Below are 25,941 nucleotides of genomic sequence, written 5' to 3' on the forward strand. Positions count from 1 at the left end.
TTAGTATTTTTTCCATTCCGTATCATCAGGAGAATTGACTTCAATCCGACATCGCACCAGTTGGTACTTGAAACTTCCACCAGATCCCATAAATGACTTTTGCTCATGGCTCGTGTGACTTCATCAGGGCCATCTGGCTAGATCAGCTGAAGTGACTTGTTGAAAGCTGCATTTCCCTACAACTTGTCCTTCTTTGCTTCTTGGCTCTCACCATCCAATTTACCCCGCTTTCTTAGATAATGAGATGATGGTGGATCTAGATTCTTTACATCTGCTGTGAACTGTCTGGATGTCAGCACATTCCCTTGCCCCTCTAGTTTTTCCCATCTCACAGCCTCTGACTTTTTCATTTTAATTCTGGTATTATAGGATGAATCAGTCTCAGTTTCAAATTGTAATCCCCTTCCGAAGGAAATTTCACCACAGCAAATGACTCCTCTTCCAAAAATTCCACATTTCCCTCATTCTTCTGAACATTCTCGGTCACGAGTGTTATAATCACTTGTGATTCTGTTTGATACCTAATTCATGACCGAGTCTTCACCTGAGAGTCTCATCCATTCTGTGCTTCTTGACCTCTTTTAATCCAGACAATAAAATTAACATCTACACGATCTAATTCCTGTTCTTCTGTGAAAGTTTCCAGAGGAGCAGCGTAGTTTGTTTCCTGGTATTCACACGTCCCCTTTCTCAACACAGTAGTGGTATTAGTGGGGCTGAGTTTAACAGAAGTTTTGGCATCAGCATCCATCACAGTCCCAAGGAGAACGGGACAGTACACCCTCCAACAGTAATATCTGCATCATCTGGTTTCGTTCCAAACTTGGTCAGCTCCTCTAACACCGCCACCCAGGGGTCCTCATCAATCTGACTGTGAGAAGCTCTGGAGAAATCACAGGCTGTTGCAGATCCTGCTGCAGCCGCTGCTGTCCCTAAATTACCGTTGCAGCAGCTGAGACACCACCACCGAGATTACCAGCTCCACTGCCACCCCCAGACATTTCTTAAATAACAACCGATTTTGTTCCTAGACTAGGTCATTAAATAAACTAACTGGTCACTAAATGTGGAGTTGCATATAATATATGCATTATGGTATTCAGAACAAATGGTCAAAGGAAACCAATTTGATGAGTTGGCTTTTTTATTTTTGCACAACTCTAACATGCAGTATTGTAATGTATAACAGAACATAAAACTATAGGACTGCACTATACAGTATAATCAGCAAAAATTACAGTAATATATAAACAAGATATACTGTACAGAAAAAGGCACTGAGGCTCTATAAACAAGATGTACACACTGCACAAAAATAAAGATGTGTCTAAGTCCAAGCAGTTGTTAAAGAGGTAAGTTGTTAAATGAGGAATATCCGTACTCAATACATAAAGAAAATGTTTGGCAGATACCTCATATCAAAATGAATCTCTCCGTATCCAAGAACGTGTGTTACCTAATTATTTTACAGAAACAGGCCATATCCACCATCCTAAGTATCTCTTCCAGCCAGGAAGTCAAAGGCTATTGAGGATTTTTTTTTTATCATTCATGATATCTCACTGGATTGCCAGTGACTTCACACTGAACATCAGCAAACCGAGAATATTTTCTAGTGGGCCAATACGGGGATCATCATAATATATTTGAAGTAAAACTGATTCATTGTGGGAACACAGTTGAAGGACTTCCTGTGAGTGGTCTTGTTTCATCAGCACAAACCCATGCCTCTCTTACCCCACACAATTCACTCACTTCCATCACCATCACTCTGATGAAAATATTCAATCAATTTTGGAAATTGAGTTCAGAAGATACATGAATTCTCTGTACTTTTTGAAACTTTACTGTAAATCTAAAAGTACTCTAAGTGTTCTAAGAATTTTGTTTGTTGATCAACGCAGAGACATTGAATTTTTAGATGTGCATTTTCAAAAGATTTTGTTAGCAATTATCAACCAACCTTAAAAGAATCTAAGGACACAAAAAAGCATCAGAAAAGGCTAATAGTTATTTTCGATATTGCAGATTTCCCTCAGACATAAATAGAATGGAGATTTTTCTTAGAGGCAATTTTCTCCCCATTCTTTTTCCATACATGTTCCTGAACAACAGGAACCAAAATATTTTAAAGAAGCCCAGTACACTTAGCCATCATCTGCCAGCTTCCCAAGGGGGCACCAATGGCATTTCGGGTAACTCAGCTCTCTTGTGGTACAACCCAATGCATGTAGCCCATGCATTACACAATAACTGATACTTGGTGTCCTCCAATTTTTGTAACAAAGAGAGGACTCCCACATATTCCCAAACATCTGCTGGGAAGAAATACCACCTGCTACCAATGACCCAATTCTTTTTTTGAGGAAGGGCTGAATATTATCCCAAAGAAATTAAATAGCTTCTCTTTATCAGTATTTCAAATGTACATGAATTCATTTTAACACTACAGAATTTTTGGTGTTCAGGTTAACTGTGATTAACAAACCAATTTCTCTAACAAGAAAGTTCAAATCTTATGTGGATTTGATCAAATATAATGTTGAAATTTAGTAATTAATTTCACACTACTAATAGAATTTTAAAATTCCAGTCTCCATTAATATGAGCAGATATATCATGAATTTTAAGGTCAATTTAAGGAAATGATTAAAACTTTAAAGCCAGCAGTAAACCAAGCAGTGGGAATGGAAAAAGTTCCAAGTTCTTTCCAGCAGAACAACAGTAGGTAAATAAAGGCTGCGAGAATAAGTGTAGAGGGAATAGTGGTACTGGATCCAAAAAAAGGAGGATTTTCCCATCTAGCTGGGGTGGAGGGACAAAGGGAGGAAAGACTGATGGGGCCACTAGGGTATATTCCACCTGAGGCTTTGGGACCTGCCCCAGGACTGGCAGAGCACACTGCTGGGGTTGGGGTGAGTCATGGAGGTGTGACCATCGTCCTTTGGCCCTTTTGCTCTGGCTGGAAGATCTAAGCAGCTTAGCTTCCACCCTGTGCTTCTGCCTGAGGGCCCTTCTGTGGAACCCGCTGGCCGCGGCTGAGAGTGTAGCCTGTGGGCGTTGGGTCCTGTGTCTCAGCCATGAGCAAGCAGAGCAGGACACTAAAGTCAGTCAGCACCGCACTTGGCCAGGTCCTTTCTCATGGTAAGGAAATGTGTGGGTAAAGAATACATATTGAATGACAAGAGAAAGGAAACACAGCTCTGAAGACTCAGAGAAATACAAGACTGAACATTTTGCATACTAGCAAAGCAGAAAAACAGTTTAGAAGACTCAATTTCACTAAAGAAAACAAAATATAACCTCAGGCAATACATTCTGCTTATGAGGTACTATCCATGTCAGAACACAGGGCATTCATATGCTGAAAAGCACAGCATGGAAACATACAATCAAAGCAGCAGAAGCATGGAAAAATTTCAGGGAAAAACTCACAGTTTTTCAAAGAAGGCTTTAACCCTTCTTATGGGGCTCAGTCTGTTCATGCTGTGCAACAAAGTGCCACTGAATTGGTAGTTTATAAATAACACAAATTTATCTGAAAAAAAGCACACTTTGTGGGCTGGGGATTTAGCTCAGCAGCATAAGCACCTGCCTGGCATGTGCAAGGTCCTGAGTTCGATCACCAGTACCAAAAAACAAACAAACAAACAAACAAACAAACAACCCAAAACCACTTTCTGTTCATGAATGGTGCCTTTTGAGTCCTCCTACGATAAAAGGAATAAAGGAGCCAACTCAGACTTCTTTATAAGGGCCCTGGTCTCATTCGCAGGGTTCTATTGTATATAACAGAAACCATTGCAGCTATTTTAAAGAAATCCAGATACAGCCCGTGAAGACTAAAGGCAGTAGATGCTCCAGGGGAGGAAAGAGGCTGGGTGACTGCTCTTCCTACTTGGAATAAATGTGCCTCCAAATTAAATAGAAGTCAAAGAGACCAACTTGGAAAATAATCAGCTAAAACATTCTTGCTAAAAGAATGGGCTGTGATGGACCTCAGAGGTAGAGTGTTTGCCTGGCAAGCGCAACGCCTTGCGTTCAATCTCCTGTGTCACCCAAAAAACAGTACAAAACAAAACAAAACCATGATCTATGCTAAACTTATAAGAGGTTAAAGGGAACTTCTCTGGTGTGCACTATTGCCATGACTAGTGTCAGGCAAAGTTTTGTTGCTGCTCAGGGAAGACAAGCACCTACTCATGAGTTCCTGGGAGACACAGGCTACTTTTGGGGGGGGGGGTCTTTTTCCTTTTTATTGGTACCAGGGATTGAACTCACGACTGCCTGCTTGCAAGGCAGGCACTTTTGCTGCTGAGCTAAATCCCCAGCCTAATGATAGAAGATCTTGAAAACTCTAGGTCTTTTTTTTTTTTTTTTTTTTTTTTTTTTGTCTTTTTCCTTTTTATCGGTACCGGGGATCGAACTCACGACTGCCTGCTTTTAAGGCAGGTGCTTAAGGCACAGGCTACTTTGCAAGATGTGCGCTGTGTGTCCCCTCCACCCTCTGACACCATCAATACATTTATCAGGATTCTTGAACTTCCGGATCAGATAAAATAGTTAACTATGACTGTAAACAAATTATTTCTGGATAACACAAATCAAAGATATGAACTTAGTGGGAGGGATGAGAAGACAGGACAAGAAATGTGAATTAGCAGTGGTTATGTCACAGGTTCTAACTCAGGCAGCTGAGTTAGAAAGAAATATTATAGGCAGTCGGACCCGGCTGACCCTTGAAGGAGCCAGTGCAGAGGACCAAGTACTTTGGAACTGTTGGGAAGACAGACACCTCCTGCTCTGGGCCATCCCAAAACAAAGGACAAAACAAATAGAGCCACACCCTAAGGATAAACTTCAGGGTTTGATATTCTAAATAGGTATCATCCTGATGCCCTGGTCACCTGGAGGAAGCCACTAATCCAGCCTTGCCTCCACTTAATGACTCACCACCCTATTGGATGCCAATTTGATCAATCTTCCCTGAACCATTATGTGCATAATCTTATTGGTTGATCATAGTTCTGTCCCACCTCATGCCCACCTGTCTTGAGAATTCCCATTTTTTCCCACCTTAGATCCACCTCATGTCCTGGGTTTGCTCTATAAAAATTCATAGAAGAGTCAGGGTCCTCAGCAATCCACGGGGAACCCCTCTGTCTCTGAGACAGAGGTTTCTTTCTCTCAATAAATATATTCTGCTTTTGACCTCTGTTATTGCTAAAATTCATGCTTTGATTTTTAGACCGGATATCTGTTGGTTGGGATTTTCTTTCCCCTATATTAGCTAGACACTTAGTTTAAGGAAACTGAGGAAAACAAAATGTTTAGGAAGATAATATGTACAAAAGACAAATAAAAAGGATTCTGATAGCTTTTTCTTTGGAGCAGTAGAGAAGCAAGAGCAGGGAAAAAAAGAAAAAAGAAAAAAGTTCTCTATGGCCAGCACAGGAGGTCTACAGAAGAGTGCAAGAGTCCTCTGAGACAAAGAAAATCAAGGGCTTTTATTTAGTTTTGACAGGGGGTGGAGTTTGAAGGGGTGGGCAGAATGATGTATTGACAGCTGATTGGGGGAGTGTTGGTGCGAACGCAAGAAGTGGGGGAATTCAATTTTCAGGTTTGCCAGAACAAGATGGAAGTCAGAGTTGGAGGGAGGCGCTGTCCAGTGCCATGGAGGCCAGCGCCCTGCTGAGCCTGGCTGTACTTCACAAGGGCAGAACCCATCGGATCCAACATACACATAACTGGCATTTCTGAAACTGAAGATAATAATTATTTTTTGGTCTTTTTGGGACAGGGTCGTATTATGCAGTTCAGGCTGGCGTTGGCTCACTTTGTAGCCCAGGCTGGTCTTGAACTCTCAGTGATCCTCCTGCCTCAGCCTCCTGAGTGCTGGGAGGTGTGCGCCACTATGCCTGCTAAAGATGATAAATTAAAGATGTAAATCAAGGAGATAAACTTATTTCGATCCATGAAAAGACACCTTATTCTTCAAGAAAAATTTAGTCCATATCTTCGATACAAGATATATCTTAGAAAAGTGACCAGGTTTGAAATCAATAAAATAATGCTTTGGAGGTGGAGGTTTACAAAAAGTTGATTACTTATGAAGGCAGGAAAATCAGGCTACTGCAGACTCTTCTAGTAAAACACTCAATTAAAAAAGAATTAAAAATTCTTAAGAAAAGAAAGGCCGATACATTATTTTTATTTCTACTATTTTTTAAAAAAAGTCTTTAAAATGAAGAAGATGGCAAGGAAACTTGTCAAGAGTCCTATCTTTTCCCCCCTCTTTGGTTTGTTTTAGATGAGGTCTTGTGTAGTCCAGGCTGATAGGCTGAGCTTTAAAGTCGCTATGTAGCCCAGGTTGGGTTCGACCTCATCGTGGTGATCCTCTTGCCTCAGCCTCCTAAGTCCTGGGATTATAAGCATGTGCCACTTGGCTCATGAGTCCTTTCTTGAGAAATCTACAGAAACTTACCTCATCTAAGCAAAACATGGCTTATACACTCTAGCAAAATATAATACTGGAGGTTAATACTAACTATATCTTACCATATCACTAATACTAAAAAAGAAACAAATCGGAAAAGAATGTATATAAATGCTATATATTCTTAGACCTTAGAAATGGCAAAATAACAAAAATTGCAGCTGGAGGATGAGGAACACAGTTTGAAAATACTGATTTCATAATCAAAATAGCAGACAAGTGATACCTTTTGAACGAAGGCAAGAGAAGTCAGCAATAGTAATATAAATATCAGAGAAGATGGGTAATAACTTCTTCATTCTACACGTAGCAAACAAGAAAAAGAAGCAGTATAACAAAAGCAATAATTGAGATATTTAGTATAAATACAAACAAAATGCATCACAGAAATAGCAATAAGTAAAAGGTAAGTATAAGAAGTACAAGAAGAACAACTATTTGTAAAAGGAGAGTATGTAAACATTAACTAGTGATTTCTTACTGTTTATGTTTTCTCTGAACATATGTATTATTTCTACCCATTTTCTGGTTTTTTTAGTCTTTCTTTAAATAAAATTTTAAAAAAAGAAGTACACGAAGAACTTGGTTTTGGTAAGAGATTCAACAAGCCTCACTTTTAACTAGATTTATACAGTATACAAAATATAGGGGCACAGGAATTGAACAGACAGAACAGTAAAGCTGAACTAACAGATCTGTGATCCTCATATTCCTCCAATAGATAACATAATTTTTCCTTTTCACATCAGTGTAGCATTTAGAAAAAACAGATACTTGGCCACAAACTGATAAAATAAGAGATTATAGCATTTTACTAGTCATTATAATATTAGAAAATGCTTCACTTTTTTGTAATTAAGAACTGAAGGTGTAGCTCAGGGTAGAGTGGTTGCCTAGTATGCATGAGGTCCTAGGTGGACTCTCCAAAACAATGTGAAAACAAAATAGGATGGAAGGAAGGAAGGACAAGTAATACTCATGTCAAAAAAGAAGAACTTCAAGGATTTCATAATTTTAAAAATTATTCTTTTATGTACAGGTACAGATTCTCTGTGATGAATTTGATCATTATGTGTGTCTAAAATGTACCAATAAAATCTGATTGGAAAAAGATTATTTGCTTAACATATTTGTACATATTTATGGGGTGCAATGTGATGTCTCTGCAGTGCTGCAAGTTGAACCCAGGCCCCTGGGCTTACTAGGAGGGTGTCTACCTCTGCGCTACCTCTCCAGCCCTAACGTGATGTTTTGCTTCATCCATACATCAAATAGTGATCAAATCGGATAATCAGAGTATTATCCAGAAAACAATAAAAAGGAGAACTTATATCAACAGGAAGTGGAAAATACTATTTAGATAAAATTTATCACTTCAAATGTCTTTATTAAAACAGAATTATGAAAACAAAAAGCATGTATCACTATCAATAAGGTTCCAGGCTGGGTGTGCAGCTCACTGGGAGAGTATTTGCCTAGCGTGGGTGGAGTTCTGTGTTTGGTCCCTAGCACTGCCACAAAAAGAGAAAAAGAGAAAACAATGAGGGGAGAGAAAGCTAGGGGAGAGGAAGAGAGAGGAGGGGTAAAGAAACATGAGAGAAAAACACTGGGTGTAGGGGCACACACCCATCATCCCAGCACTCCAGAGGCTGAGGCAGGCAGATCACCATGGGTTCAAGGCCAGCCTGGGCTATAAAGTGAGACCCTGTCTCAAAAAAAAAAATAAATGAGCAAACAAACAGAACACCACAGAACATTCATGGGAAAAATGAATGATTGAAAAATGAAAAAAATGGGAAGAGAGGAAACTAGAGACACAGGCTACGAGGCACCTGACACGTTCGAGCCAGGGATGGAAAGTGGGTGCACAGTTAAGCCGGGGATGGAAATGCGACCATGATTTCGGGGAACATAAATGTGGAAGCAATGGCAACAGAGCATTTTTAGGCTGGAGCGGAGAGGAAATGTAGGTCTTATTAAAGATGTTGGATTCACTTTTTCCCTAACTTGTGTGTGGGCTGCCAGGTTGCAACAGCAGACAGTAAGTCTCCTGGTGATCCTCCACATACCCACCCTCCACTGTGCCGGACTTAGGGGCCGCCCAGCCATGGCTGGTTCAAAGGGCTGTGTACACGGGCTCCTCACCTAAAGAGGCAAGAAGTACATCAATGACATTTTTATTGACTGGGATGTTTTAAATGTGGTAAACACTAACTCTCATGTTGGAAACTTTCTATATTTCCCCCACCATGTTGTATGGATATATCTTGGAAGTAAATATATTTTTTAACAGGCTGACATATATCCTACTATTTCAATTTATGCAAGATAAATGTTTCCAGTAACTGAGCGTCTTTGGTATGACTGCTCTTGGAGTATTACACTATATTTAGCACTAGTTCCAAAAGACATGTCAGAAAATAGAGTTAACTTTGCCAATACTATTTCCAATAGGAAGGTAACTTCTCAAAATTAAAGGTGATTAGCTGCTTGAGTTCCACAATGTGATTTTGAATATCCTTTAACTGTGAAGTTTAGTAACTATTTATGTAGAAAGTGTAAAATTGGAGGAAGGGAGCTTTACCATTCTCAAACAAGTATTATTCCTAGAGAAGATGAGCAGCTGTTTTGTAACAACTTAATAAACCTAGTCACTCGAACTCCTGTCTGGTTTTGACTTAGATCCCCAAATTCCCATAGGAGTGTACTGACAAAGCTTAAATAAATGAGACAAGTGGTATGATTTTAGGGTTCCTGGAGGATCAAAACCCTTTTGCAGGGTTCTTGACTCTGCAGCTATCACGAGGGCTAAGACAGGGAGCTTTTCTCAGGTGCCCCTATTTATTAGGTCCAAACAAAGAGTGGGGATACTGAGGAAAGCATGGGAAATGAGCAGGACCTTGGGAGTCACCCCAAAGATTTCTACAGGTAGCAAATTATGCCAATTAAAGAGAACCATCTAATCTCCATGATTGCAGCTATGATAGGAGTGAGACTGCAGGAGTGAGATGGCCTGCAGCTGTAGTCTCTATCTTCTTAATTAGTGTTGGAGCCAAGGTGTCTTCAGCTGTGGCCTTTCTTGTCCTTTGAGGTATCGCTGGTCTCACAGGCCACCACAGGCCTCGGCCAGGTCCAGTGATTCATAGAGGTTCCCTTACCATGAATCAGGTCCCTTTGCCAGGTAAGGGGCTGAGGCCTAGAACAGACTCACAGATAAACATAGAAGGCCAATGAATTAAATTTAAATCCTGTTCAGAGCTGCTTCATAGTGATCTCCAACATCTAACAATTGTGACTAAAAATACAAACTTTCTTTGTGCTTTTTAGCATTTTGACTTGTGTGACTGACAGGGGGTCACTTTATTACACACTCTGTGACTGAGGAGTGGTATACTACGGTTCCCGGTTTGTTTCAGGAAGAGCAGCTCCCAGAGGGGAGGCAGCATGGTAAGCCTTGCAGTCAGGTGCAGGTGTGAGCACAGGCTCTGCCACGGGCCAGGTGAGAGGGTACGGGGTGGGGAGCTGTGATATCCCGCCTTCTCAGGGGGTGCAGAAGGATGGACACAGAACACAACTGCTGTGGCGGTGGGCTGGGCAGTACATTGGCTGGGTGGACCGGGAGCCGCTTCTGTGAGGGTTTTCCTTTCCGTGGAAAAACAATGTCGAATGAAAATACCCACTTTTCTTCATCTCCAAACAGCCCTGCTTCAGTTAGGCACCTCTCGCAGCGTAGGGTAGGCATTTTTTTTTTTAGACAGGGTCTCACTATGCAGTTCATGCTACCTTGAACTCACTCTGTAGCCCAGGCTGCCCTCAAACTTGCAAGGACCCTTCTGCCTCAGCCTCCCATGCGCTGGGATTACAGGTATGCACCACCATACCTGGCTTTCTGTACTTTCTTATGCACAGCCTTCAGAGACGGGATTTTGATGAGAATAAAAAAAGTTAAAGCATTCTCTTAACAATGGTGGAAGCTGTGCTTTGGTAAATTAACATGAATAAAAACAAAGGACTTGTCTTAGCTGGCTTGGTGGACTGAGAGTCCTAATCTTACTCCAACTTCAATTTTTTTCCCTTTGGGGAGCTATGCATTGAACCCAGGGCCTTCGCATTGAGCTACATCCTCAGATTTAAAATGTTTTTAATTTTAAATTTTGAGACAGTCTTACGAATTTGCTAAGTCCCAGACAAGGCTTGAACTTGCAATCTTCCTGCCTCAGCCTACAAACAACTGAATGCCTGACTTCACCTCCACTTTTGTCTAGCAGGAAACAAAGTGGAAGCGTCTGACTGTGCTGCTGGGCGACTGAGCCCAAGGTTTTTGCAGGTGATGCAGAATAATGGGAGCATGCAGGGTTGTGAGCACTGAGTATGAGGACCCACCAAGGAGATGTATGAAGAATCAGTATCTGACTGGTTATGGGTTGGGAGGGGTGACGCCCAGAAGATACCCACACCTTTATGTTAACTGTGTTTAAGTTCAAGCAAATCCTCAGCAGGGTAAAAACCGAGGACAGTACTCAGCTCAGTCCTCAGTACTGAAAAAAATAAGGTTTTCAATGACTCAGAAGAAAGCTTTATGTAAGGCCCTGCGGAAGTTTTAGATGACGTAATGGCAACAGGCAGTAGAGGGGGTGTACAGAGCTAGGAGAGGACCAATCTGCACTGCCCGTGGTCACCTGAGATCAGGCTCCTACACAGGTCAGGGCCTCTGGGGTCACCCTGTGTGACATTCAATTCTGGATGGGAGAAGCTAAGGCAGAGAAACTCAGAGGCATTTTTAAAAGACCAGATTAAATTGGCTAAAATAGCACAACTGAATATCTGGATTACTTAACAATAAAATCATATAAAAACACTATGATAGCCTGTCACAATATAAACACTTCTTAGAAACTGTAATTTGATTTTAATGCAAGAACAGTCAACTGAAATAAAACAGACTAGACACCTGAAGCAGACATACAGCTGTCAAATCAGAACAACTGAGTAATGTTTGCAAAGAGAAGAGCTTGCTTCTTGATGGGCTAAGTGACCACCTCACCGCTCCTTCAGCATTTACACTGGTGCTGCCTAACCCGGGGGTGACCGAGACTCTGCCACACCACTGGTCCAACCAGAGGTGTTGCCAAGTGTATACTCCAAATAAGATTTCAAATACTTAGTATTCAACAGCATAGTAATTAGCACTTTTATACTGTCAGGTTGAAATGATATTTTAGATACAGTGTGATACACTGTTAAAATTAATTTCACCTGTTCTCTTTGACTATGGCTACTGGAAATTTTAAGTTACAAATGTGACTTACATTTAATTTCCAGTGGAAATGCCTTAGTAACACACTCAATAGGAGTTCAAAAATTACTGGGGATGTAGCTCTGCGGCACAAGTGCCTGCCTAGGAAGTAAAGGTCCTGAGTTCAATTCCCAGTACAAATAAATAAATAAATATTTAAAAATTCAAAACTCTAGTGAATACCAAAAGAGTAGTAGTTGGTTCCTTTTTGTAACATAATAAATAGCATAATAAATTTTGATGAATATATTTTTTTATACTTTGACATCTTAATACATATATATAATGTACAATGTATAGATCAGGGTAACTGGTATATTTATGTCTTTAATAAATGTGTATTTTTTTATTTTTTGGTACCAAAGATTGAACTCATGACCTTGTGCTTGCCGGGCAGCTTATGCCGCTGAGCTAAATCCCCAGCCCTAAATGCATGCTTTTAAATAGACCTTCAACATATGTTTCCATTTTGTTTTTATATATTTCTTCACCTATGCGAGGTCAAGAAATCATAAACATATTTTAGCTGACTTTGACATGCACAGTGTTGTAGAAATGCCATTAGAATTTTTCAGCTAGTCACTTCTTTCTCAATGCTTACAAAATAGTGTAATAATGTTCTACATATTTACATGGCAAATATTCACTTCTTCCCTGAATTTATGTAAGGTCTTTCTGAAATAATCCTAATTTTGTAATATGTATGCCATTGGAATAAACATACCTGGCTGTTAAAGAGAATTACTGGTTTAGTTTTCAGCAAAAGAAGAAATTCTCGCTATAAGGAATGTTTTTCACTGCAGTTGGTATGTTAACATTGAAGAAATAAACAGCTGTTGTGCTTTTGATATTATACCTTTGCTTCTGAATTACATTTCTCAAAAATATCGAAGCATGTTCACAGCAAAAGCATGCCTCTAATCAGCAAAGCCGAGTTTCTACTGACCCCTACGGGTTATGTGTCTCAATGTCTGGGTTATTACAGAAAACTTGGTTAAATATTTAAACATGCCTATACTTAGCACTGTTTCTAGGATAAAAGTCATAAAATATTTATGTGTCCTTTTGATTTGAGGGTCCAAGATGTTTTAGTGTCTATGAATTCAATACAAGAGAACTATGCAATATAATTTCTAATTTCCTGAAAAATATGACACATTTTCTTCAGAATGTGTTCCATTCTCATTGTTTCACAAACACAGTCATTTGAAAATTGATACAGAGATTTGTACAAAGACAGGATGGATGACAGGACCAAGGTGAGTCCAAATCCAGCCACCTTGCTGGAGAGATACTGATTCTACATTAAGTTGCAGACTTTTAATATGATGGGCAAGATTCTACCATTTCCTTATGGATTTGAATGAGGAGCTACAGGAAGCAATAAAAGGTTAAAGACCTTCATTTTCCTTTTTGGTGAAGATACCTTTTTATTGCCAACTAGGTAAATTCTGAAATCAATATTGTTATTTTTGGAAGATATCCTTCCATTACTTAACTAATAGCCAAACCAGTCTATATTTCAGGGTAACTTACTTAAGTCATATAAATGCAAATTTTGTATCAAGGTTATCTTGGGAATTATATTAGCAAATATTAAGTTTTATGAATCCACTAAAGAAATTTTTACTATTACTGTACCAGGATAAGCTTAGTGACCTTTTTTTTTTAAAAGGAACTCAACACTAAAATTATGTCTATTGATGTACGTTTCAACAAATGTATACTATACCTACTGTTATATCAGACTTTGTATTTTTCTCAGGATAAAATGATCACATCCACATTAGAATGTAGATGTGGGAGTTTCAATTTTTTGCTTATTCACATGGGAGAAGGAATCCAGGATGTGTCTGTTGGGGACTCCTGCAGTGAGCCTCCAACTTCCTGCCAGGTGTTCAGTGCACAGCAAGAAACAAGCAAGTGACAAATGGTGCAGTAGGGATTCGGCTGACCAGTTGTCCACAAGGAACAAAAGGCCACAAGACAGCCAGAACTCATCATTGAGCGATGGAGCAGGGAATCACCAATGACTCAGAGCACAGAGGGGGTCTTATGCTAAGAAGGATCTTGCCCTGGAGTGTCTTTAGTTTTAGTCTTAGTGGTCTTAGGCTTACTGAGCGGGAGAAGACAACTCACCCTTAATGGAGTAATGGGAAATCTCAAAAGGATTATACCAGAAATCTCAAAGCTCTGTTCATCCCTTTGAGAAGTATATAAAACCAGCCAGCCGGAATCTTCAGTCCCCAACAGATGTCTTTAAGGCTCCTCCAGAATTCTCTCAACCCATTTCTGAGCATCTTTACTTTGACATATTTCTTGGTTTTACAGTTCAATTCCTTTGTAAGACTGTTATCTTCCCATTCCATTTATCTTAACATTAAAGTTTATATTTTGTCTTTAATTGGCAATGTAGAGCACCCCTCCCCCAAGGCTGATAAACAGTATGGCCTTGAGTTCCCTGATGTCACATGCGCTCTGGCTAAAAGCTGCTATTTAGAAGGAAGACTGTCAGATGTTATGCAGTCTGTACTTATCTCCATCACTGTTTCTTAAAATACAGGTATACATACATCAATAATACATTTTTATAGAAAAGAACAGAGGTTTTCCAAGGTTAAACCCTAGAAAATGTTAGAAGAGGAGGAATTCTTAGAGATACTTCAAAATGGTAATTAACAACATCAATTTGAAGAATAAAATATGTATTACCACTCAAAGTTAGGTGAAAACTTTTGGGGATAGCTCCCATGACAGGTCAAAAGAATATCCTACTTTTTAAATCACCCATCAGAGGCTTTCTAAGGTCAATTTCAGAATCACATCAGATCATAAAGGAACTAAGTAATAAGATAGCTGCTTACTTATATATTTAGTCTTTTTTGAGACAGGGTTTTACTATGCAGTTCAGGCTGGCTTGGAACTGGCAGCAATCTCCTGCCTCAGCCCCCACAGTGCTGGGATCACAGACCTACACCATCATGCTCAGCTTTAAAATAGCTTTTTAAAAACTCCTACTTTATTTACCTTTACTAATTTGAATTTTGGAATTATACATTTTTCTTGTGCTATAAGAAGTAACTTGGAGAAACTGTGCTTCCATTTAAGAGCTGGTATACACAAAAAAACATTCTTGGAGTTGTTTTTGGTTCATATCTACAAAATACATCATTAATATTTCTGATAGCTGGTAAGGAGAAAAATGAAATTGTTGTCTATCATTTTTTAATTAATAAAAGTCTCCATAACTTATACATTGTTGAGTTCCGAATTGTTATTTATGTAATAGTTTAAACAAATTTAATTCCAAAGCATATTGAATAGATTAAATGAACATAAAAAGCTTTATGTACACCACGGCTGCCTGTTCTATTCTGGAGAGATTTTTAAAAAATTGTATTCAGCGCTGATAAATACCAGAAAAAATTTCTTTAGGACTCTAAAGTTACATATAAATCTTTGGTACCTTACACATTTTAAGCGCTTGATATTATAATTAACATAGTATTTAAAAGTTCACTAGAGTTAAAAATATCAGGTTTGTAATTTTCATTTCCAACTTTTACAATGTATTATTTAATATGCTTCCTACAATTGATTGTAAACCACTGGAAAAACAAAAGTTCCTTGCAGCTTCCCATAATGACCAGACAATTCTGACAGTTAGTTCAAGAATACTAAGTTGCCTTGTAAAATATACTTTTACATAATAAAATATCATCCAACTAAAATAAAAATAAAATTCTTGCTGAGAAATCCAAGCCACAAAGAAACAAAAATTATGACATTCTAACATAAGAACAACCTTATTAGAGTTACTATCACTCAAATTGGGCAACGATTCTAAAATACTTATGAAAAATAAAGGACCCAGGAGAGCAGAACCAGTTTGAAGAAAAGAAAAAAAGGGAGAAAGTAGTAAAATGGGTAAGAAGAGCAGGTGGGGAAATGCGAAAGAGGAGGAGTTAGGAAGTGGAGCGAGGAGAAGGAGGTCGGAAGGGAGAGAGGAGGAGGAGGAGGTGGCACCGCAGCGACCCAGGAGGACCGCAGGGCTGCAAAGGCAGGAAGAGGAGCCTGCAAACATCCGCCAGCACCACCGCAGTGCGGTCCTACCACTGTTCAAATTCACTGGAGTTAAATAAAAATGGATGCTTCCCACATCCCTTCAGTTCTGGAAACTAGGATCACCCGAGTACTGCGGATAGCAGCCTTTATCTAAGGGGAACCGCCCTGCATAGCGGACTTGGGCGCGGTCCGACCCACAGAATACGCATATTGGTCTCCCGGCTCCAGCCCAACCCACCGACCCCACGGCGGAAGTGACGCACGGGGGAGGGCGGGACGGGCTCTGCGCCGGAAGTGGCTCGCAGGTAGTAAATAATCCCTGCAAGCGAGAGAGACGCTGTCTCCATTTTGTCGGCGCTCTCCCTGCGGACGCTGTCGCGATGGGGAGCGTGCTGGGGCTCTGCTCCGTGGCGAGCTGGGTAAGGGGGCCGTGTTCGGCCTCAGTGTGGGTATGCGGGGCGGAGGAAGGTGACCCGAGCAAGCTGGGTGTGGCCGGTGGGGAGCGAGGCCTTCGCCCGGCAGGGACCGCCGGGGTCCGGGTATTTCCCGTCGCCCAGCTAGCTTCAGCTCCGTCAGGGTCGAGAGGCGTGTGGGGGCGGGGAAGGCGCGGTCGGAGCGCTGCGGAGAGCCCACTCGCCGCTCGCCCTCTGCGGGCCCTTTCTGGTGGTTTCCTTTGTGTCCGCCGATGTCTGACAGAGCTTCCGGCCGGTTTCCCTGCAGGGCCGCCCCTATTTTCGTCCCCGCGGACTGCGGCAACGCGGGCCCGGCCTCTTTGTTCCGCCTGCAGAGTGGCCAGGGATGCTGCGCGTCCTAGCTCTGCCCGGGTGTGTGGGCCTGATGGCTTTGGGGTCGCTGTGCTTCCCCAGGAAGGATCCACTCGCACGGGAAGGCCTTGCAAATGTGGTTCAGTAGATTTTTGACAGGAAGCACGCGGGTGTCGTCCGGGCTATCAGCGGTGTGGGTGTGCTCTGGAATTTTATTAGACACGGAGCTGGAGGGGTGGAAGCATTTTCAGTGCAGCGTCATTTCTTATTCAGGTTGCCACAGTTAACCTCACTTTGCAGAGTAGTCGTTTCCTCCAAAAGACAATAGTGGCGATGCAGTTAATATGAAAGGCATCGTAGCTTATCGCGAGGTATTTGGATTCAAATGTATTTTTCTCGAAGTTGTGATTTCTAAATTCCAGTTTCTGAACAGTTGCTTGTCTGACTTCCCGCATTTATTATACATACATTAATCAACATGCTGATTTTTTTGTGTGTGTCTTTTTCCTTTTTATCGGTACCAGGGACCGAACTCACGACTGCCTGCTTGCAAGGCAGGTGCTTATGCAGCTGAACTAAATCTGCAGGTCCTGTGTGCATCCTTTTATCTGTGCATTTATCTGTGGATGTCTGTTTTTAAGGGCATCTCATATTTTCATGTTATATTGTGTTTATTTTCTTTGCATGTTAGTTTCTGTGTCTGTGTGTGTTAAGACACAGGGTCTTGCTGGGTAATTCACAGCATTGAACTCAGTATGTATCCCAGGATGGCCTCAAACTCATGGCAATCTTCCTGCTTCAGCCTTCCAAATGCTGGGAGGATTACAAGCATGCGCCACCACACCCAGCCATTTTTGTCACTTTTTAGAGAAACTATAATTTACATATAAAACATTCGTCTGAGAGTTTTGACAAATCCATGTAAGACATGTGGCCACTGTAGAACAGTTGTCACCCTGGGAAGTTCCACTGCCTCATCTAGGCGCACTTTCTGGCCTTTGGGTATCATCTTTACATAGCACATGTAGTTATTTATGAGTCTAGAGTCTTTTATTTAACATAATTCATTGGCTATTCACTTGCATTCCTGCATGTGTTAGTTTAACTTGTCATTGAGCAGCATTCCTTTATGTGGTTGTTCTGCAGATTATCTGTCCACCTATTGCTTGAGGAACATGTCTAGATTCCCATCTAAAGGATTTTTAAGTGACTCTTAAATTCTTATAGCTGAGGTTGGTGGCATTGGCACATTATTGTATGTTAGGTTGTGTTTGAGTTAGAAGTTAGACTGATTTTTAAAATTAGCTGTGCCATTTTTTTCATTTCTATCAGCAAAATATTGAGCTCTAGTTGCTCTGTGTTGTCAGTGGTTGATATTACTGTTTTTTGTTTATTGTTATTTTTTAATTTTAGCCATTCTAGTATGTATATTTCATGTCCTTAATTTCATGATCTTAATTTCATGATCTTAATTTTCCTAATAGCTAATTTTTATTGTTTATTTTGCTGAGCAGTTTTTTTTCACTTTGCCCCTGCATGTGTCTTTTCTGGTAAAGTATGTGTGTGCCTGCGCGTGCGCGCACGTGTGTGTGTGTGTGTGTGTGTGTGTTATGTATGTATGTATGTAATTTTTGAACCTCGATATGTACCGCAGGCTGGCCTCTTAACTCCATGATCTTCCTGCGTCAGCCTCCAGAGTGTTATGATTACAGTTGTGTACCACAATGTCTGGCTAAAGTACCTGTTTAAAATAAAGCTTAGCCTGTTTTTTAATTGATTTATTTTGTGTTCTTACTGAGTTACGAGTTTTTTTTTTTTTTTTTTGTATTTTGGATAGAAATGAGTTTGATACCTGATTTCCAAATATTTTCTTAAATCAAGCCTTAAAATTCTTACCTTTTCATTTCCTGTTTGCTGCTTTTTGTTGTTGTTGTTGTTTATGTTGTTGTTGTTATTGTTTTGTTTTATGACAGCGTCTCATCATATTCCAGGCTGGCCTAAAATTCACTGGGTAGTGCAGGGTGGCCTTGAACTTTCGATTTTATTGCCTCAGCCTCCCAGAGTGCTGGGATTACAAACATGTGGCACCGTGCTTGGTTAGTGTCATCATTTTTATGATGCAGTGTTTATCAGTTTTTCTTTTTTATTGATTTTGTTTTTATGTTATAACCAGTTCTGTCCTTTTGCCTATAGCACTCTGTTCTGATTACTGTAGCTGTAATGTTATAACCAGGTAGCATGAACTGTGTAACTTTATACATTTTTAAAAACAGTTTGGGCTATTCCGTTTCTTTGCCTTATAAATTTTTTAAAGCAGATAGTTTCTTTCTGTAAAACTGCTGGAATTATGATTTGGATGTGTTTGAAATTATAGATCAGTTTGGAAAGATTTGGCATCTTAAAATATTGAGTCTTCCCACCTAATACTTGTTGCTATTTATTAGGTGTGAGATTTCTGTAGTATTTTGTAGCTTTTATCATTTGGAATTTTACACACATTTTATTAGTAATACTCAAGTATTATTAATTTCATTTTCTACCTGTGACTGACATATTGCAGTGTTGAGCTTGCATCCTGTGACCCTATGTTTGTGTGTTAATTGTAGTGGTATTTTTGCTATTTTGTTAGTAGTAATTGTAGTTAGTGTGGATAGGGCAATTTTTATATCTTCTGTTCTGATGTCTTTTCTTTTTCTTGCCATATTGTATTGTCCAAGACCTTGTGAAGTTGAATTCAAGCCACAAGAGCAGATACGTTTGCAATGAACATTTTATGAAGAAAGCATTTATTCTTAAAAAGGTTAGATTTGAACTATGAAGTATAAATATGAGCTAAAGCTATTTTGTAAATGCCCTTTAAAATTGAGTTGAAGGTATTTTGTTTACTGAGTTTTTATCATAAGTAGGTCCTAAGATTTGTTGAGTGATTTTTTTTTTCTTCACATATGAGATGACTGTAGTGAGTTTTCTTTAGTCTATTAATAAGTGAATTTCATTGACTCATTTTTGTAAGTTGAACCAGTCTTGTTTTTTTCATAGACTCAGCCTCACTAGTCACAATGATTTTTGTTTTTTTATGCCCACGTACAGTGTGCACTTACCACGAGGTATAAGATACGTAATGAATGTTTAAAGAGTAAACATTTTCCACATCAACTGTTGCCTTACTAAATCTAGAAAATTTCTATGTGAACTACAATGACAATAAAAATGAAACTACTACAAAAATAATCTTTACTTGAATTATCATACCTAAGGCAGTTTTCACACAAGAACAGTACACAAGTCTTTTTTACACGGATAGCCTAACCCTAACCCTAGGATTTTGTTTTCCTGTCTAGTAGGACACACATGACACCTACCCTAGGGTTTTGTTTTCTGGTCTGGTAGGACACATGTGACATCTTGTGTTCTGTTTTCTCAAGAGGTTCTTGTGATGTTTCTCCTGTCTGTTCACCAGTCTACTCTGGAATTCTTTTGCACAGTTCTTTAGGCAGATACATATTATTCTTCCTATGTTGTAATAGACCCTTTATCAATTCCAGTCCCAATTCTCTAAGAAAACTTCTCCATGATGTTCTGTGCTTGTTACTGTCTTTGTAAACTATGAAACTGTGCCTGACATGTTTAGGATCCAGTGGAGCACAACCATCGGCCATTACTTTCTGTTTCAAGTGACATCGCAGTTGTTGTATAACTCATTAACATTATCTGCTCTGCCTTTCATTTTGTTGTAAATTGTGAGCATTTCTGGCTTGATATGTATTTAAGATTCAGTATTTTTTTTTTTTGTAATTTGGTTTTGAGATGGGGTCTCATGGAGTAGTCCAGCACTAGCTGACCTGTGACCTTCAACATACAGACCCCACTCATTACAGGTGTCTACCACCACACCCAGCTTTACTATTTACCTTATCATCATGGTATAACAGTGACAGTATCAATATTAACTTTTTTTTCAACGTTGTATAGTCCAGGCTAGCTTGGAACTCTTTATGTAGGCCAGGCTGACCTTGAACACACAGGATCTTCCTGCTTCACCCTCCTAAGTGCTGGGATTATAGGTGTGCAGCACATATAATACTGGCAGTATCAAAGGGTAGCGATAGATTTCTCTGTTGCGAACTTGGAACATTTTTTCAGGTCTCTACTGTGTTCTTATAAATAATTCCTGTACTAGCCAAGTGTTTTTTTTTTTTTTTTTTAAAGCAATGTAACATTAATACCTAGCTTGTGAACCAATTGTTGAAAGTGACATTTATTTTTTGAAATAGGTGCAAAAAGTATGTTTACAAAGCTATATGGTATAGCACTGTGCAAATAAAGGCCTACCTGAGTTTCAAGATAAATTTCCAAATTGCAGGTATAAGATGTCTTCACATCTACCAGGACATGTATTTTTATGCTGTACTTGCAAGGCGTATTTGGCATAGATCACCAAAACCTTTAGTGACTGTGAAATGATGCAAGTTGTTTGTGAATTGTCATATATTCAGATGATGTATAAATTGCTTGAAAGTTCAAAACAAAGCCTTCAAAAAATGAGCAAATAGCAGTCAAGTTGTTGGGTTTTCCCCTTTTTTTGTTGAGGGTCTTTTTGTCACTGAGACTAGGCAGTTTTGAAATTTCAAATTTGTTGAGTGTCATTCATTGCCACATCCATCACTTTTTCATAAACCCTTTAGATTCTGATTAACACAATTAGAATGAAAGTCTTTTAACTCAGAGTGTGAGATGTCATGATAAATGCATTTTTTTTTTTTTTTTGGTCTTTTTCCTTTTTATTGGTAGCGGGGATCGAACTCACGACTGCCTGCTTACAAGGCAGGCGCTTATGCCGCTCAGCTAAATCTCCAGCCCCGATAAATGCATTTTTGAATACTACTATTGATGTATAGAGAATATTTTACTTGAATTTTACTTGTATTTCAAAACATCTTGTGACATCATTCATTACAGTTTCCAACATTGAATTGTAGTGTTAGCATTCTGTCCAGTGGGCTTCACCCATGTCAAAGAATTTAACATCTTTTCACTTGGTTCTAATTTTGGGTTCTTTAGATATACATGATCACTTTGTAATATATTGACTAGTCAAATATTTATTTACAATACTGCTTTTGTCCTCATCTGAATCAGACTCTTCATTCTGTTGTATCTTGCTTTGATCGAAGTCATCGGTAGCTGAATCGCATGGTGCCTTACTTTCGTCCTTCTCCCAAGTTGTAAAAGAGGGTTTTTATTTGACAGTGTACTGAATTGGGCTAATTCTGTAAGAAAAAAAAAAAAGACAAAATACAATAAAATTATAAATACATCAAAATGTACTTATGGCGCATAACCTGGGTAAAACCCATTTATACTTCAACACATGTGCACGTATTTTGGGTGCACCATACCAAGTGGGTGGACACACAGATTGCATCCTGTGTTCCCCCAGCTGCTGAGACACACAGCCAGCTACTGTTATGCTAAAGTCCATATTTTCAATAGAAAAAAGATGGTCAGGGTGTTTTTTAATCCACCTTAATGCCTCTTGGATAGTGACCAATTATGTTTTCTACGGCTTTGTTGAATTTTGATCTGTGACCTTAGTTGTTTTCACTGCATTTGGGAGCAGTGAAATGGGAGTATTTTTGACAATTACTTCCTCAGAAGGAGTCTTTGTTTTTGTCCTTAAATTAATCTGCTTAACAGTACTCTGATACTTGGGTTATTTTTTTTAAATTTTATATCATTTCTATTGCTGTGTCTTCAGATTTATTCTATTCTATCTCATTGGTGGCACAGGGATTGAGGTTTTTTTTGTCTGTTAAAGTTGGAGATGCTTCTTTTATCTTTCTATTTCCTTGGCGTACTGTCTCATGTTTTCCTCTAAGCATGTGAAGTCGGTTAAGATTACAAGACTTGGAAATGAACCCTTGTTTGAGCTCAGTTGAGTTCAGGTTGGTTTGAGCTCAGTAATTCTTGCTGTGGATTGTATTTTCCTGCTTCTCATGCCTACCAATGTTTTGTTAGGTATCAGGTGCAAATTTTAATCTGCTGAGGGGTAGATATACTTACATAATTGAAGAGATATACTTGGACCCTGCTCTTGGACATAATTGAGTTACTTGATGAAAATCTGATACATTTTGATGTTCATGTTTAGGCTTTTTTAAAAGTGAAAGGAGATCTTTAATCTTATGACTACTTTCCTACAGTGCTATTTCACTATGCAGTGCTCCATATGTTACAAGTTTTCTATTCTGGGTGGTAGAATCCCAGATACTAGCTAGGAAGAAGGTCCCCTTGAGTAATTTTTTTCAAATGTATGGGCTGATACGTGCTTAGCTACATTTGCTATCTGGGTAGCTCTCTCCAAGATTCTGCCCTAGAAACTCTACATTGCTTCATTTCCCAAGTCCCAGCTCTGTGATGTCAAGTGAACTTCTGAACTCTACCTGCCATTGTGTGCTCCCCAGGCAGGAGGACAGGCCCTTGAGACTCACCCTAACCTCTCTCAGAAGTAACTGACTGAATTGCTTAGTTAGAAGAACCAGCTTCATTTATTTTTCTCAGTGGTTAAAGCAGAAGGTAAGTGTGGTCACTGCCACTTCATTTTAGGTAATTATACTAAGCAACTCTTACTCACTGTTAGTAATTTTCAGCTGTCATTTTTGAAATCTCTGTTTTCTTTTGCTCACTTTTTGTTATTTTTCTGTTGCTTAAAGCCCTGGTAGGAAATTTCTTTTTGTTACTGAGTTATTTTCATTTTAAATGTCTTTTCTTTTTTTTCTTTTGTCTTAAGGGAGTGTTTTTTATTTTTGCTGAAGTGTTATGCATAGATATTATGACATTTATTTCTGTCTTACTGAAGCTTAATGTAATGTGGTTTTGTTCTAACTTTTTATCTGTGATATGGTGTCTGTCTTCCATAATACTTCTAGAATCCAAGGCTTTCCCTTCATGCTATAGTTCTGGGATTGGAACAGCCACTCTTGGCCCCTCCAGCTTCCTGGAGTATGGCAGTGTGTTAAAGTTGTTCACCTCTTAGGGAAGGACATATGTAGACTTTGGCTTTCTGAGATACTTACTGTTAACTCCCTGTCCCAGTGTTCACCTCTCCTGGACAGGAGCATGCCCCATCCCCTCCTATAGAGTTAATCAGAGGACACTAGCCCCAGGTTTTCACTTACCCTTTTTACCTGACTGCAGTTGTCATTGTCATTGTTTTCACCACAACTAAAGTAGCAGAGGAAAAAAGATTGCTAGTTCACTATTTGTACCTTTCCTGGGATTGAGAATTCTCAAAATTGTGTGTACTTTTATTATTATATCTACAGGCTAAAAGGTGGGGATGGAGATGAGCTTAGCAGTTGTGCTATTGTGAATTTTCCATTTCTTAGCTAAACTTTGGTTGCTACTGGTGGTTTCTCTCCCTGTGTTGTTTATGTATTGCTTACTACAGAGAAGTGCTTTTTTGACTTCGCTTAATCTTTTCCCATAAGTACTAAGTATTCTGTAGTTTGTAGGTAGTATGTATGAGACTCTGTATTGACACCTTGGTAATTTAGTTTGCCTTTTTTTCCATTTCTTGAACAAGTCTCTGTTGTATCATCTGATGATATACTGATTGGAATCCCATTCTTTCCCAGATCCCATGTCTGTGTGGCAGTGCTCCCTGTCTGCTGTGCCGATGCTGCCCCAGTGGGAACAACTCCACAGTCACCAGGTTGATCTACGCACTCTTCTTGTTCATTGGAGTATGTGTTGCTTGTGTCATGTTGATACCAGGAATGGAAGAACAGCTGAATAAGGTTAATCGTTTTTTCTTTATTAACTGACACTGTAATATATGTAGAAGATTGATTTTTTTTTTTTGGAGTATTACAGTGAGAGTAAAGATATTATGCAATCCCAATTTAGCTCTTATTCATTTAGGAAACATAGACTACTAGGTAGCTTGTTACATGTAGTGATGGTGTAGTGACACGAGGAAAGAAATAATTTTAAACAGGGGACAGAATCTCAGTGTCCTGGAAAAGAGGGACTTTTTTCTCCTTGAAAGGACATTGGGAAAATAAGTAAAACATTTGAGTGTAGGTACTGAAAATTAAGCATAGTGATTATAGATTTTTGAGCAGAGTATCTGTGCTTTAGGAAGTTAATCTGGTATTAACAAAGGATAGAGATCAAACAATTAAGGAGGTTGTTAGAAAACCTGAGTTAGATTTTATAGTTTTTTAAAAATTAACTTTGACTGTCTTTTAAATATTGATGGAGTCATATTTTACAACTAGATTCAGAACCTAGAAAACTAGAAGGGAAGTATTGCTGTTACCTAGAAAAAAAATGTATATTTATATTTTGTTTTGTTTTAATTGTTTTCAGGAAATTAGGTTGTGGAAAGAGATGGGAAAATACATAATAAATTCAGTTTCTGATACTGAGTTGGGGTACTCCATTCAAAAATGTGTATATATGTCCTAGCTCAGGCTGCTGTGACAGAAATACCATAGACTATGTAGCTTAAATAGTATAAATGTATTTCTCATGATTCTGAGGGCTGGAAGTCTGAGGTCACAGTGCCAGCATGGCTGAGTTCCAGTGATAGATGTCTTATATTCTCACTTCCTAGAAAGAAGCATCTGTCTCCTGTCTCATCTGATAAGGGCACTGTTCAAGTAGATGCTATCCATATGATCTATCTACCTGCTTAGAGGTCCCATCTCATTCTACTATTCCATGATGGTTAGGATTTCAACAGGAAGTTTTGGTACATATATACACAGGTAGTCCATGATGATGTATGTATCCAGCAGAGAGTAGAAAATAGGGATTGTAGCTTTCAGTTGCTGGGAAAAGATAGCAGCCATATACCACTTAAAGGAGGAAAGCCTTTCTTACGTTGGCTTGTAGTTTAAACTGGCTTCAAGGCAGACACATCATGGTGGAAGGGTGTGTTAGAGGAAAAGTGCCGAACTCATGGCATGCTGGAGGTGGAGAGTAGGGGAGGAACCCAAGAGCAGGAGGACAGGGACCAGGTACAGTTCCCAATATTGTACTTCTCTTACTCACCCAGAAAGATTCTTAATTGATCTTATAGGTGTTTTTCCTCTCAAGTCAGTCAAGTTCACAGGGATATAGATGGAAGCTTGAACAGTGGCATCCCATGCTGAAGGAAGCTGTTCATAGAGAGCAGAACTAGCACTTTGCCAAAAGCTGCTTAAGATAGTAGTGAAAGGAGAATTTCTATAGGGGCAGTGATAAAGAACAGAGTTCAGGAAGAATTTCCAGGAGGACCTCAGCAGGCTGGTGAAAGTGGGTGAGCCTTCTCC

General features: G+C 39.4%; 1 protein-coding gene, 1 long non-coding RNA gene and 1 pseudogene across 2 annotated transcripts in view; 2 read left to right on the forward strand and 1 right to left on the reverse strand.

Moving 5' to 3' along the window:
* Positions 1-16,204, reverse strand: LOC100730877 (protein SGT1 homolog; annotated as a pseudogene).
* Serinc1 (serine incorporator 1) overlaps positions 16,113-25,941 on the forward strand; it is a 24,504-nt gene continuing 14,675 nt past the window's right edge. Inside the window, exons 1-2 of the mRNA XM_003479407.5 lie at positions 16,113-16,276; positions 24,259-24,420. Coding sequence (XP_003479455.1) covers positions 16,238-16,276; positions 24,259-24,420 — 201 coding nt within the window. The 5' untranslated portion in view covers positions 16,113-16,237. The remainder of the gene's footprint in view (positions 16,277-24,258; positions 24,421-25,941) is intronic.
* Positions 16,284-23,245, forward strand: LOC111754426 (uncharacterized). Its single transcript, XR_010042745.1, has 2 exons — positions 16,284-16,992; positions 19,339-23,245. It is a non-coding gene; the product is annotated as an uncharacterized LOC111754426 (long non-coding RNA).

This window comes from Cavia porcellus, unplaced genomic scaffold (assembly GCF_034190915.1).
Source record: "Cavia porcellus strain 051 isolate PalLab524CR breed Dunkin Hartley unplaced genomic scaffold, mCavPor4.1 scaffold_24, whole genome shotgun sequence".
NCBI classification, from domain to species: domain Eukaryota; kingdom Metazoa; phylum Chordata; class Mammalia; order Rodentia; family Caviidae; genus Cavia; species Cavia porcellus.